Genomic DNA, 13,323 nt, shown 5'->3' on the forward strand with positions numbered 1-13,323 from the left:
AACTTATACGGTTACTATTCAATAGCTTGAGACCACTAAGTAGACCGCTGGAGAGAAAATGTCGTTTGTGAAAAAATACACCAGCTATGATAGACGACTATCAATAGTTTATTACGTTTTTGGACGACCACGCATTTCTCAGTTGTTAACTTCATGAAATCTAAAGACCAAGTGTTTGAATATTTTAAGAACTACCAAGCAAAGACTACTGCAAAATTCGGACTACATATGTTCATATAACATTTATTTAGTAGGTTATTGAATAATTAGTGGAAACCACATATAATTAAAATGTATTGTACATAATATTGTGGCAGCATTTATATGAAGTCATGATATCTTCTATGACAAGCTTATTTCATACCACCTATAGGTGTAATGGAGGTTTTCGCATATTTCCATATAAATAAATAAAAATCTTACAATGAAAATAAAATTTATTCCAGGAAATTTTAACTCTCAAACTGTAATACGCTATACAAGATGTCAAATTTTGATCAGATTCAATAGCTGCTGATAAGATAGTGGGAATGTGTTTTATGCTCTCAACTTACAAAACCTGCGGAGGGGAAAACTTTGATTTAAAACAACGTAACAATTCGTTTGCTTCGTTTGATTTTTCACTAAAATATGCACTTTGATGTTTGAAACCATTTCACGTTATTTTATTGTATGCATTCCCTATTATGTTTTTAATCGCCTCGCATTTGTGTTGGAATCTGCCCGTGTGTCTTTCTTTCATGCTGTATTAAAGCTTTGGAAGTGTTAAAACCTTGTCCACAGGAAGAACATGCATAAGGTTTTTTTTTTAGATGCAGTAGCTTATGGGTCGCCAGATAACAAGGCATGGTAAATCCTTTTCCACACTCGTCACATTTATGAGGTTTATCACCAGTGTGAATACGCTCATGTTTTGAAAGGTTTCCGCGTAGTCGAAATGTTTTTCCGCAATGATCACATTGATAAGGCTTTTCGTTTGTGTGAATTCTCTTGTGTAGTGAAAGAGTATTGATCGAACGAAAATGTTTTTCACATATTTCACATTTGTGCGGTTTCTCGTTTGTATGAATCAACATGTGCGTTGAAAAACTTCTACGCGATTTTAATCCTTTTCCGCAAACATCGCACTTAAAAGGATTTTTGTCTGTGTGAGTCATAGCATGTTCTGCGAGTCTGTAACGTTCCCGAAATTCTTTACAACATACTTCACACTTCAGCGGTTTCTCATTGGTATGAATTAACCAATGCTTAGCAAGGTTTTGACGTGAATGAAAACCTTTGCCGCAAATATCGCAATTGTAACGTGTTTCCTTTGCATGTACAATCATGTGTGCTGTAAGATTCTTCCGCATCGGGAAAATTTTCCCACATACTTCACAAGTAGGTGGTGGCTTTCCCGTGTGTATGTATGCATGTTCCGAAAGTGAGCTTCTATGACGAAATTCTTTTTGACAAACTTTGCATTTGAGAGGTTTTTCATCCGTGTGAATCAGTTTGTGGGTAATAAAGTTCCTCTTCGAATAAAATCCTTTTCCGCATACATCACAGTTATAAGGTGTTGTATCCGTATGTGTTATCATGTGGGAACTAAGATAAAAGGGCTTACTAAAACCCTTTCCGCAAATTTCACAACTATGCGGTTTAACATCCATATGGGTTATTTTGTGACTGGTAAGGGCAGTTTTGGTGTGGAATCCTTTCTCGCACGAATCACATTTATAAAGTTTGATATCCGTATGAGTTCTCTGGTGTACTTTCAATATTTTTCTAGTGCGGAAATCTTTGCTACACACTTCACACTTATGAGGTTTTTCGTTAGTGTGAATAAGCATATGGGCTTTGAGATCTCTCCGATAACTGAATTTCCTTCCACACACTTCACAGCCATGAGGCCTTTCTCCTGTGTGAACATATGTGTGTGTTTTGAGATTGGTGCGTTTCTTAAATCCTAATCCACATACTGCACATCTATGAGGTTTTTCGACTACACGACTATGACTGTGAATTTCCAGATCTTTATTCATATTTTCACCAGGAACGAAAGCCAAGTCATTGAAATTATTTCTGCAGATTGTTTCGTTAGGGTTCACTTCAAAATGGACCATCCGATGCTGCTCAAGGTTAAAAGAGCACGCAAAGTTTTCCCCGCACACGCCACAAATATAAGAAGTATCATTTGATTCAGCGTAAGTGTTTGTGGTTTTCTCGGATCGGTCGTCGAATTCGTTCGTTTGCTGATTAGATTCAACTTTGAACACTGTTGCTTTCATTTTAAACCCCTCATCTTTCATTTTCGGCAGTTCGACTACGTGGACGAATTGACCTTGTTCCACTGATTTGCTGTGGACGTTAGTTAAACTATATAGCTCCTGAGTTTTCGTGTCATGCTGCTCCATTTTACTCTAAATTATAAGAGAATAATTCTGAAAGGTTTTTTATGGCGTTAATCAATCATTAATAAATTAACTTACTCTGTTCTAAGATATCGACATATAAAAAAAGTAATGATTTCATATGTTATTGTTATAATCGTTTTTGAAATTTGATTTTTCTTGACATTACAGATTTGAAATTTTTGAATGCTTTGAATGCACACCAGAGATGCCAGGTAAAAAAAAATCTGCAGTCTGCAGTCCATATATACCGATTAGCAGCGCTGCCAACTAAACCGATTTTTGGACTCGATACAGGATCTGTATACTGTATGTATCTCTCAAAATATATCTCAAAATTTCATACAGATAAATACCGATTATCAGTTTTTGTGTTGGATTCCATAGGGGTAAACCAGGTCGAGCGACCTTTTTTTTTTTTTTGGTCGCAAAATCAGTTTCCACCCTAAATCGATGTTTGATTTTTCGAGAAAGATATTGTACAGATAGATTTTTCCGCCAAATACAGATTTTTGGAAAAACATGACAGCACTGGCAGACAGCAATTTCTTTATAAAGTATGACACGCAAAACTGACTTGGAGAGCAAAAAAAAACCAGGCCGCGGAAATTCTGTAAATATAGACGAAAGTCTGCGAGAATTTCAAAAGTCTGCAAAAATTTGCTAGAATTTCAAAAATCTGCAAAAGTCTGCACAACAAAAAATGTCTGCAGCACTATACCCCAAATCTACAGATTTACAGACAAATCTGCAGACCTGGCATCTCTGATGCACACTTCGTATATACACGATTAATATAACGTACCCATTAATGGGTATCAGCCTTGCCAGGTCATTCTTCCAAAAATCTGTATTCAGTGCAGAGATGCCAGATATTTTCATTGAAAATCTGTATTGCTTCATATAAAAAATCTGTATTAATCTGTATTCACTAATAAAGTGAAATTCTTACAACAAAATGATGCCAAAAGATGTTATTTCAATAGATTGTGATTGTATAGTATGTTCACATTAGCGCTGATATCAAGTGATATACGATTATACTTGATATCCGATGATATCATGTGCAATATCACTTGATATCCCATACAAGTTGATGTCAACGCGCATCACCATTTTAGCATGATATCCGGGATATCATGTCGAGTTCTCAAAAATCGCAACTAGCAACACGGATAATGGCATTGAACGCACTCATTTATGAACGTCACTTTGAGAGTGACAATAAACAATCATTATAATTTTGATTTTATCATAGAATATTGGCGTTCGGAGACCGATAAATGCAAAACCTCCATTATTGATTGAATTGTAGGAGAGAAAAACAATATTATTGATCTCACTTCTAATGGGAACATTCAATATGACAACTTGATTGTCAAACGATATCATTTCGATCATATGTGAACACTTCGACATGATATGCATATCATCTCGGTATATCAAGTGATATCAGCGCTAATGTGAACATAGTAGTAGGATGGTAGATTCAATCAGTCATTACTGCGCTCAAAAGCACGGTTGCCACATTTAAATCTGCATTTTTCAGAAGGAAAATCTGTAAATCTGTATCGGGAGCTCAAAAACCTGCATTGAAAATCTGTACATAGAAGTGATAAGAAATCGAAACACAACGGAATGAAAAAGTCGTAAGAATCCAAATTTAAAGAAACCAAAACTTTTCTTAGTCTGAATTTTATGATGTTGTAGTTTAAAAAACGCTGGAAGTTGGTTTTACGTTTGACCCTCCCGAAATAATGATATGACGAAAAGCTTTTGAAATCCAATCTGAAAGTTAGAACTTAATCTTATTATTTTCAGTTTCGTTCATTAGGTATAATGCAATTGGCAATCTTTCTTCTTTACACACTTAAAAGTTTTAGCTGAGTCTCGGCAAAAAAGAATGCCAAGATTCGCACAGCCGAGTAATCAGCAATCATCTCGGCAAAAATAAAATTACGGAGCGTCTCGGCAATCTCAAATTTGACAAACGTCAAATATTGCCGAAATCGTCAGCATAAGATTTACTGTTTGCTCAGTGAAACGTGCACTGAATATTCGGCAATCCAATAAAATGATAAAATGAAAAAATTAATTACCGAATCGTCAGTAATTAAAAATCTAGTCAATTAATTTTGTTTGTGATTTCTCAACTTTATAAACACGCCATTCAGGATCAAAAATTCATTTTATGAACACTTAAAGGAGGCTCACAAATTTGTTGCCAGTAGTGCTTAAAGCCTCTACCTGGAAACATGTAGCATAAAAAAAATTTGAAAAAAGTGTCGGAAGGCTCGCATTTGATACCGAATACTGTAAAACCATGCAAAGAGTTTTGAATGCTGACAGTATTTCCGGTCCTATGGGAATTATTACATATCTCCAAACTAATGAGCAGTTTCCTTCGCCAAATTCCTCAGACATCACTACCAACAGCGGCGTTTCCGGATGCGGCCACCTTGAGTCGAGCTGGAAATATGAAAATAAAAATAAAAACTTACTTTGATCTTGTAGCAGAATAAAACACGATGCTATTCTTTCCAAGTACTTTTATTGGAGCGTGATTTTTCCCGGCTGCACGCGTTGCTGATTAACAATACAATGCCGGTCTGGCTTCTTAGTGATTTCCCGATCATGCTACACTTGTTTCCAAGCTCTCACGCACACTCTCTCATACTCTCTCGACCGGAACTAGAATCTCAGAATAGTGTAATGGCGCTACGTTGGTAGATTCAGTGCGGCCAGATCTATCTGTTTTGCTTTGTTATTTAAAGTTCAATAAAAAGACTACTACAACTCGGCCATTCTGACTATTGATCGTCCCGATCATCCAATCACACAGCACTTATCCATATAGCTTATTTTAAGGATTAGAAAGATCGATTATCCGCGATGTGCTCGGGGTTAGTAAACATAACTACACTGTTGCGTTTGTGATCAGTTCATTTAGCATATTCAATAGTTAGCACTATTAAAAACAAAATAAACAACAAATAGTATTTAGCGGGTAATAGTACCACCGATTCCCTCCATCGAAAGTCTAATCTCATTCGTCAGCCAACAACACAAATTGAACAAGATAATAACACACAGGCCAGCAACCCTGGCATCACTGCTTGTTTACGAACCGCTTCCTCGGCAAACGCACGATGTAAAACATGCGAACACTAGCTTCCGCACAAACGTCAAATAGCACAGAAAGGGAAAAGCAAAGAACATCCACATTCGGCTCAATCAGTCATCGGAGGCGGACGTCAAATTCACTCCGCAGTGACACGAAACAATTCGCCGCTATCGGCCATTCTACATAATCTGAAAACGTGGCCGTAAACAGGTATGTGCTGGTTCGCTCAAACCATCCAAAACTATTGCAATCGTCGATTACAGCTCGAAGATCCGTCCACAACGACTAGCAAGAGGACACCAGCTAACGAACGGGGTAGGAAAACGACTGCGACGCTGTTAAAACAAATCTAGCGCTAGGAAAGAGCAAGACCCCAAACGCGAATCGGCGGGCACCAAGCATATTAACGGACACCCCGAAAGGGTAATAACTCACCAAAGAGGGTGGTCACGAAAAGATTCAATATAGCCATTATTTCAGGGTTTTGTTGTTTTTGGTTCGCCTCGTATTTCTTCGGCGACGGCTCAATTCATTGCGTCGGCAGGCGTGCTATCACAGACTAACAGACAGGACACTCAAATTAGATTCTTCAATCATTTTAACGGTCATTTTGAATATTCCTTTATTTGGGACAGTACTCACATGTGTCATGATGGCGCCACGTAACCCTATCAAAAACATCCTGTCTGTCATCTAGACTGTGTTTATTTTTTTCATTTACCAACAGAGTTGCCAATCATACAGAATTACCTGTAATGTTTTGATTTGTATACGTCCATGTGAATTTCATGCAGGATACAGATTTAATACATATTGCCAAAACTATGTACATAATTTTGCCTACTTCTCATCCTCCAACGCAATACAAAATCGAACCCGCTTTGTTACAATATTTACTTGCTTCTGGTCTGCCGCCACTTAATTTCGGGTGAAAACTACCAACACAATAAAAAATAGTCTAGATGAACAACGTTGAGTCAAATAAATGGTTACCTTCTAACATCGCGAAAAAGTTAAATATATTATCAACATAATCCAATAATTTATTGTGACGATTCATTTTCAAATATTTTGATGAAATCAGGCAACCCTGCAAGCAGCTGATCGGTGTTGACAAACGAGGGGAAACCAACTAGTAAAAAAAACTTTTACATAACACAAGGGGTGTACAGATAGTAAATAGTTCGCGCAGTACAATATAGGTGGAACTAGTGCATCACGAAAAATTATTTTTATAAGAAATTACTCATACTGTCATGTCTGTTAGTCTGTGGTGCTATCATCGACCCAAGCGGCGCGCGGACAGACAACGATTCTCGTACTTCAAGTTTGGTGGACTGACCCTCTCGTTTGATTCGAGCATTGTTGACGGTGGACAAAGCGGAAAGTTAGCTGACGCATACGGATCGAGAAAAGTACCGTGGCCGGACTCAGTGTGCAACTCGCGGCGTTGGATACCGGCGAGTGAATGCTGACGGAACGAGCGACGTCATTGAGCTGCAGCTGATCGATCGCCGGAAGAGAGCAGCCATTGTGTGTTCGCTGTTGGCAAAATGGCGACGTAATCGAGATGATCAATAGGCTAAGTTCACAAGTCTCCGGTACCGTGAGTAGAAAATCACTATTGTAAATATTATGAGATAACGCTGAGGAAAGTGAAGAATTTAGAAACGGTGGAGGAAGGAAGATATTGTGAGGTTATGATTTGTAGAGGATGGAAAAATAGAGAAAGAGTGCGAAGAGCAGACCAGTTTTGAGCGAGAAGGTAGGAATGTAGGGAAAGGAGGAGGAAAGTACAGTTGAGTGAGGTTATGATGATGGCTTATGATTGAATATAAACGCATGAAATGACACACCGACTTCATTTTGATTTGTTTGAGCAAGCCTGGAGTAACAACACTTCTTCTCGTATCAAATGTTACTCTTATCCGTCAGTTCACTCGTATTAATCCCTTGACGTACGTACCAACCAGCACGACAAATGACATTTCACCAGAGCTCGAGTGAATGGAACCACTAGTCTCATACTATTCATTAATTCAACTAACATTTACTGCAGACGCTGACAGTGAAACAAATCGGAGGACGCATGAGAACAGATATATCAATATTTCGCACTACCAAAGATAAATAATAAAGACATGTACGTGCTTATAAATATTTTTGGAAAATGTGGTTCGTTCCCGGTACCTTCTGAAATGACCGCACTCACCGCTTGGTGGAGCGCGAGATTAATTGCATTGTTATCATTTCAACCAAAGTATGCCATAACATCTCAATATATACAAATGAGCTACCGAATCGCAAGGGTTCTCACGGTTTGACATTTGCTTTATGAATGTATGATGGGAACTCAGCAGTGAAACCAATCTATCACCATTGGTGCCAGTTTCACGGAGGACCGTAGATGTGCGCCAAAAAAAGATCGTGACTGTCATGTCTGGAAATTCGTTTGTGGCACTACCCTCGTGTACATCTAAGCTTAACCTATCGTATTTGGTTGGAATTGATGAAACATTCAAATCATCTGATATATTCCTCCTGGTGATTCACAGATAAATTATTGTTATAGGTAAAGAATAATATTTCCTTAGTGTAGAATACAGGGCTGAGAAAATAAAGACCAAAACCTCATCAAAACGAGATCACTGCCGGAGAATCTTTTCATGATCAGTTGATCAGTGAATTTTAAATCACATCGATCAATATCGGTACTGATCCTCCGTCACACAATGGGTAGTGATTTTGAGCTAAAATGATTCTTGATTTATGTGATTTTTATCATTGGATGATTCGATAAGCTTTGATGTTGGTGGAGAATGTTGTATACAAGAATTTAGTACAACAGGGTAACTTTTACCCTAAAAAGTAGTTGATCTGAATTAAGTCTGTTTTGCAGAATTCTAAATAAATGATCAGCGTGCAGAGAAGACCGTCACGCTCGTTCAATGTTACTCTAAAGTGAGTACAATTTCACTCACTTTCGTTAAAAGTGGAACTACTCTATAGTGAGCAAAGCTTGTTTACTCACTTTTGAGTAAATATGGTATTTGTCAAATTCTGAGTAACATTTACTCAGTGCTACAAATGGTAAAATTAGCTCGAGTGAGTAAATATTACTCAATATCAAGCGAATTGAATAAGGGATTCGAATAAGGAATGCTTTGCTGACTTACTTCCAACGAATGAAGGAAGCCGTTACCTGTTCATCGCTCATTGGAAAGGATCCGTCTGCCTTCCTCCGTTCCACCTCCGACAGAGGGAAAAGTTCCGCCTTCCGACAAAGGGAAAAGTTCAGTGCACGTAAATTTTCACACAACGTTTTCAAAGCTCTGTGAGTAAAACTTGTTGTCAATTTAGAAACTGAGTCGAAGTTACTCATTCTTATAAATCAATATTACTCACTTTTTGACATTTGAACCAAATAAGCAAAAGTGAGTACAAATGACTCACTTGAGAGTAACATTGAATGAGCGTGGTTCTCTTTCTGACAGCTGACTGTGAACGATTTAAATCTAGTGTTGTTTATTAAGAAGAATACCCTTTCGCTCCAATTCGTCAAAGTTTTATTAGTTCTCGGATATACTTCGAAGTGGACCTGTTTCGGATAGTTCTGGAGTCTATGAGGTTTGTTCCTCGGTTCTATTTGGCTCAGTAGTGGATACATTAACTGGCGACGAGGAAAACGACGGCGACGACAAGGTGGCCGCTATTTGATCCCGGCAGATTGCACCCGAAGGAAAAGGATTTCACGGTTCGGACTTTTATCTGAGGCAGTAAGGAAATCTTTAAAAATTAAGAAACCATCTGGATTGATAAAACTGTAAGTTAACGGGAAGTAGAGCGAAAGAAATTGTGTTAAATTTTCATACCGACGCCAAGCAATTTATAAAAAGCCATTTTGTTTTTTAGCATAGCGTCAATTTTTTTTTCTCAGGTGAGGATAAATTGCAGCAGTGGTGCCAGATTTTCTTCGACGATATTTTAAAGAAAAATTAAATTAGACTTTATTTCGTGTTATTCATTATTCGTTTTATAGTGAGATAAATCTATGTGAGGCAAAATTCTTATATTATTTTTGATCTTTTATTAGGTCGCTGTCTCATAAGGAGTTTCTATCTGGACGTTTCTGACTAATTTGTTGGACGAAGACGCAGCGATAATTTCGTTTAATTTGACGGGAAATCCATAGGATCGATTACACGTAAGCGTTAATTATTGCGGTGAGTGCAATTTTATACTTTTTTTGGTATTTTATAAATAATTGGCGAATATCCCTAACGTTTGTTAGGATCCTCAGAGTGAAATTTTGAATAGTTTTAATATTCAAATGGCGCCCACAGTTGCAGCCACGATTGAACCATTCCGGAACGGCACGTCCTTCGGAGATTGGGCTACACGATTGAAATATTTTTTCATCGTGAATAAAATTGAAGATGATAACGACAAACGGGCCTACTTCATAACTATGGGTGGTCCAGTAATATTTTCTCAACTAAAATTACTTTTTCCGACTGGCAATTTTGAAAATGTTCCCTATGAAGAGCTAATTAGCAAACTGAAAGCTCGTTTGGATAGAACCGAATCGGATTTAATCCAACGACTTCGTTTTAATACTCGTGTCCAACAACCCGACGAAACCTTACAAGATTTTGCTTTGTCTTTAAGGTTACAAGCCGAATTTTGTAATTATGGTGATTATAAAGACCAGGCCATTCTGGATAGGATGGTTGCCGGGGTAAAAGATATTGAGTTGAAAAAAAAGTTGTTGAGCGAAAATAAATTGAATCTTGCTACGGCAGAAAAAATTTTGGAAACCTGGGAGATGACAAGTGCGAACTCCAAACCTATAACTGAGAAAGAAGACGAAGCTTTCGCTTTGAAATTTGTTCCTGCTATGGGCAGAGGGAAAATTTTACAAAATCTTGCTGATGTTTATAAAAATAACAGTGGTAAATTTGAAGATAAAACACGTATCCCAGTGAAAGACAGGCTCGGTTATAAGAATTTGACCGATCGACGATTCAAAAAAGTGCAATTTGAGAACGCTAGAGATTATAAGGGACAGAAGCCTGCCGAGTGGAGGAATGATTTTAGGAGACAACCAGTGTTGGATCGACGTGTTTGCAATTTTTGTGGAATACAAGGACATGTAGCAAGGAAATGTTACAAACAACGGATTCAAAAACAGCGTGAGGTCAATCTGGTGGATGTTCCTGGTAGCAGCAAGGACAGTGTTTCTGATCTTCTTAATCGTCTGAATACTAAAGATTCTGATGACGACGGCGATTCTGATTCAGGTGAATTGTGTTGTATGCATGTTTCCTCTATAAATAAAATTAATAGCCCTTGTTTAATTAATGTTAAAATTGACGGGAAAGAGATTCAAATGAAGGTAGATTGCGGAGCTTCTGTATCAGTGATAAGCAAAGCTCAATATTTTTCGCATTTTACAAAAACTTTGAGTAAATCTTCGACAAAACTTATTGTAGTGAATGGGACTGAATTGCAATTAATAGGGGAGGTGGTAGTCAAAGTGGAGTTTAGAAATGTAAAAGCGAATCTGAAATTGTTGATTATAAACTGCAAAAACAATTTCTATCCGCTTTTTGGAAGAACTTGGTTAGACGTTTTCATTCCTAACTGGAGGGATTTTTTTGCGGAAAATATTTTAGTGAATAATATTGGAAGAAAAAACTTCTTGGTAGAAGAAATAAACTATAGACCATCCTCTAAAATTAGTAATGCGGATTTCTGTTCTAGGTTTCCGCTAAAAGATACTGTTGCCAAAGAGTACGATGTAATACATAGTTTAAATTTTAGCAATGATTTCCCGATGGATTTCAAACTTTTTGCTAGAGAAACAAAATCAGACAAATTTTTACAACAAATTATGAAGTTTGTACAGCATGGTTGGCCAGACAAAGTAGACATACACTTTGCCAATGTTTTTTCTAACAAGCATGATTTAGAAATTATTGATGAATGCTTATTCTCAAACTTTTACACACCAACCATGGTGGAGTTGTAAAAATGAAGCAAATGGCAAGACGTTTCGTTTATTGGTACGGGATAAATAAAGCAATTGAAAGATTTGTTGCTAACTGTGAAAGTTGCAACAGTATGATGATTACACCAAAACCCAAAATTACTTCTAAATGGAAGGAAACTACTAGACCTTTTAGCAGGGTGCATTTAGATTTTTTCCATTTTGAGCATCGCACTTTTCTGCTTATAGTAGATAGTTTTTCTAAATGGGTGGAACTGGAATGGATGAAATATGGCACAGATTGCAAGAAAGTTTTAAGATGTTTAGTTGCTTTTATGGCAATATTTGGTTTACCGGATGTTTTAGTTACGGACGGTGGCCCTCCTTTCAATTCATTTGCATTCAAAAATTTCTTAGAAAAACAAGGAATAAAAGTATTAAAAACTCCGCCTTACAACCCGGCTAGCAATGGCCAGGCGGAGAGATTAGTGAAAACAGTAAAAGATGTTTTAAAAAAATACTTATTAGACCCAGATATAGCAGTATTGCATTTGGAGGACCAGATAAATTTGTTTCTGTTAAATTTCAGAAATTGTATGACGAAGGATGGTAAATTTCCATCTGAAAAAATCTTCGTTTATCGACCTAAGATGTTGATTGACTTAATCAACCCCAAAAACAAATACCAAAATAATCTATCTTCTCCTGAAATCCCGCAACATGATGATTTAACGCAATTAGGCCCAGCAAGTTCTGTAACGCCTTTAGATGATCTGAACGCGGGAGATGAATTATGGTACAAGAATAATCATTCACACAATCAAGCAAGATGGGTCCGAGCAACATTTCTAAAAAGGTTTTCAATTAATACTTTCCAGGTTCAAATTGGAAACGCGCAAATTCTCGCCCATCGTACTCAACTTAGAGTTTCGAAAGATCCGGACTCGGTGGTTCGGCCAAACGCGCTGATAACTGTCAGACCACGAAGAAGATTGGAGGGACAACATGAAACGACATTGCAAGATGGAGAAGAAGAAGAGAAACGACAGGAACCAAACTATGAACAAACCAACCGAATTCCGCGGCTTGGTTGGCCGGTGGACAGAAAATCTATTGATGATGAAGTTTGTTTTCGTGGATTCCCAGAAGAAAACTTAGATACGAATTCTAAGACTAGGAAACGCAAAGCTACAAAGGATGCTATCGAAGCACCCCTCAGAAGATCTAAAAGACGTCGGAAAAATTTAAGTTTTGATGATTATGTATTGTATAAATGATAATTTTGTCGATTTGTTGTCGAAGAATTTTATGAAATAATGTAAAATAATTTTTATGAATTCTCGAATTAGGTTAATTCTCTTCCTAAATGGGAAGGACTTGTTGTATACAAGAATTTAGTACAACAGGGTAACTTTTACCCTAAAAAGTAGTTAATCTGAATTAAGTCTGTTTTGCAGAATTCTAAATAAATGATCAGCGTGCAGAGAAGACCGTTCTCTTTCTGACAGCTGACTGTGAACGATTTAAATCTAGTGTTGTTTATTAAGAAGAATACCCTTTCGCTCCAATTCGTCAAAGTTTTATTAGTTCTCGGATATACTTCGAAGTGGACCTGTTTCGGATAGTTCTGGAGTCTATGAGGTTTGTTCCTCGGTTCTATTTGGCTCAGTAGTGGATACATTAGAGAAAAATCACATATGATCAAGATAAGACATGACATGATCTACGTCTGAAATCGTTGATCTCTCGCCCTTTTTCAAATGGAGTACAATTGAATAAACTGCATCAGAATCAGATAAGAGAAATTTTTATGATAT

General features: G+C 37.3%; 2 protein-coding genes across 7 annotated transcripts in view; one reads left to right on the forward strand and one right to left on the reverse strand.

Annotated features, from left to right (window-relative positions):
* The window catches only part of LOC131438735 (uncharacterized), an 89,968-nt gene that overhangs the window by 47,053 nt on the left and 29,592 nt on the right, over window positions 1-13,323 (forward strand). For 2 of the 6 annotated variants that reach the window (XM_058608948.1, XM_058608946.1), the window contains exons 2-3: window positions 2,565-2,702; window positions 9,611-13,147. In XM_058608948.1, coding sequence (XP_058464931.1) covers window positions 9,848-11,548 — 1,701 coding nt within the window. In that variant the 5' untranslated portion in view covers window positions 2,565-2,702; window positions 9,611-9,847 and the 3' untranslated portion in view covers window positions 11,549-13,147. The remainder of the gene's footprint in view (window positions 1-2,564; window positions 2,703-9,610; window positions 13,148-13,323) is intronic. The other 4 variants (XR_009230978.1, XM_058608950.1, XM_058608949.1 and 1 more) reach the window with 4 other exon arrangements.
* On the reverse strand, window positions 420-2,607 carry LOC131438734 (zinc finger protein 227-like). The gene is made up of 2 exons (XM_058608945.1): window positions 2,472-2,607; window positions 420-2,402 (listed from the first exon to the last, which is right to left on the reverse strand). Exon 2 carries the CDS (start codon window positions 2,394-2,396, stop codon window positions 693-695), a length of 1,704 nt encoding a protein of 567 aa, XP_058464928.1. The 5' UTR covers window positions 2,397-2,402; window positions 2,472-2,607; the 3' UTR covers window positions 420-692.

This window comes from Malaya genurostris, chromosome 3 (assembly GCF_030247185.1).
Source record: "Malaya genurostris strain Urasoe2022 chromosome 3, Malgen_1.1, whole genome shotgun sequence".
NCBI classification, from domain to species: domain Eukaryota; kingdom Metazoa; phylum Arthropoda; class Insecta; order Diptera; family Culicidae; genus Malaya; species Malaya genurostris.

Bases quoted from the DNA above. Each gene is read 5' to 3' on its own strand.
- LOC131438734 (XM_058608945.1), bottom strand. From the start codon at position 2,396: ATGGAGCAGCATGACACGAAAACTCAGGAGCTATATAGTTTAACTAAC.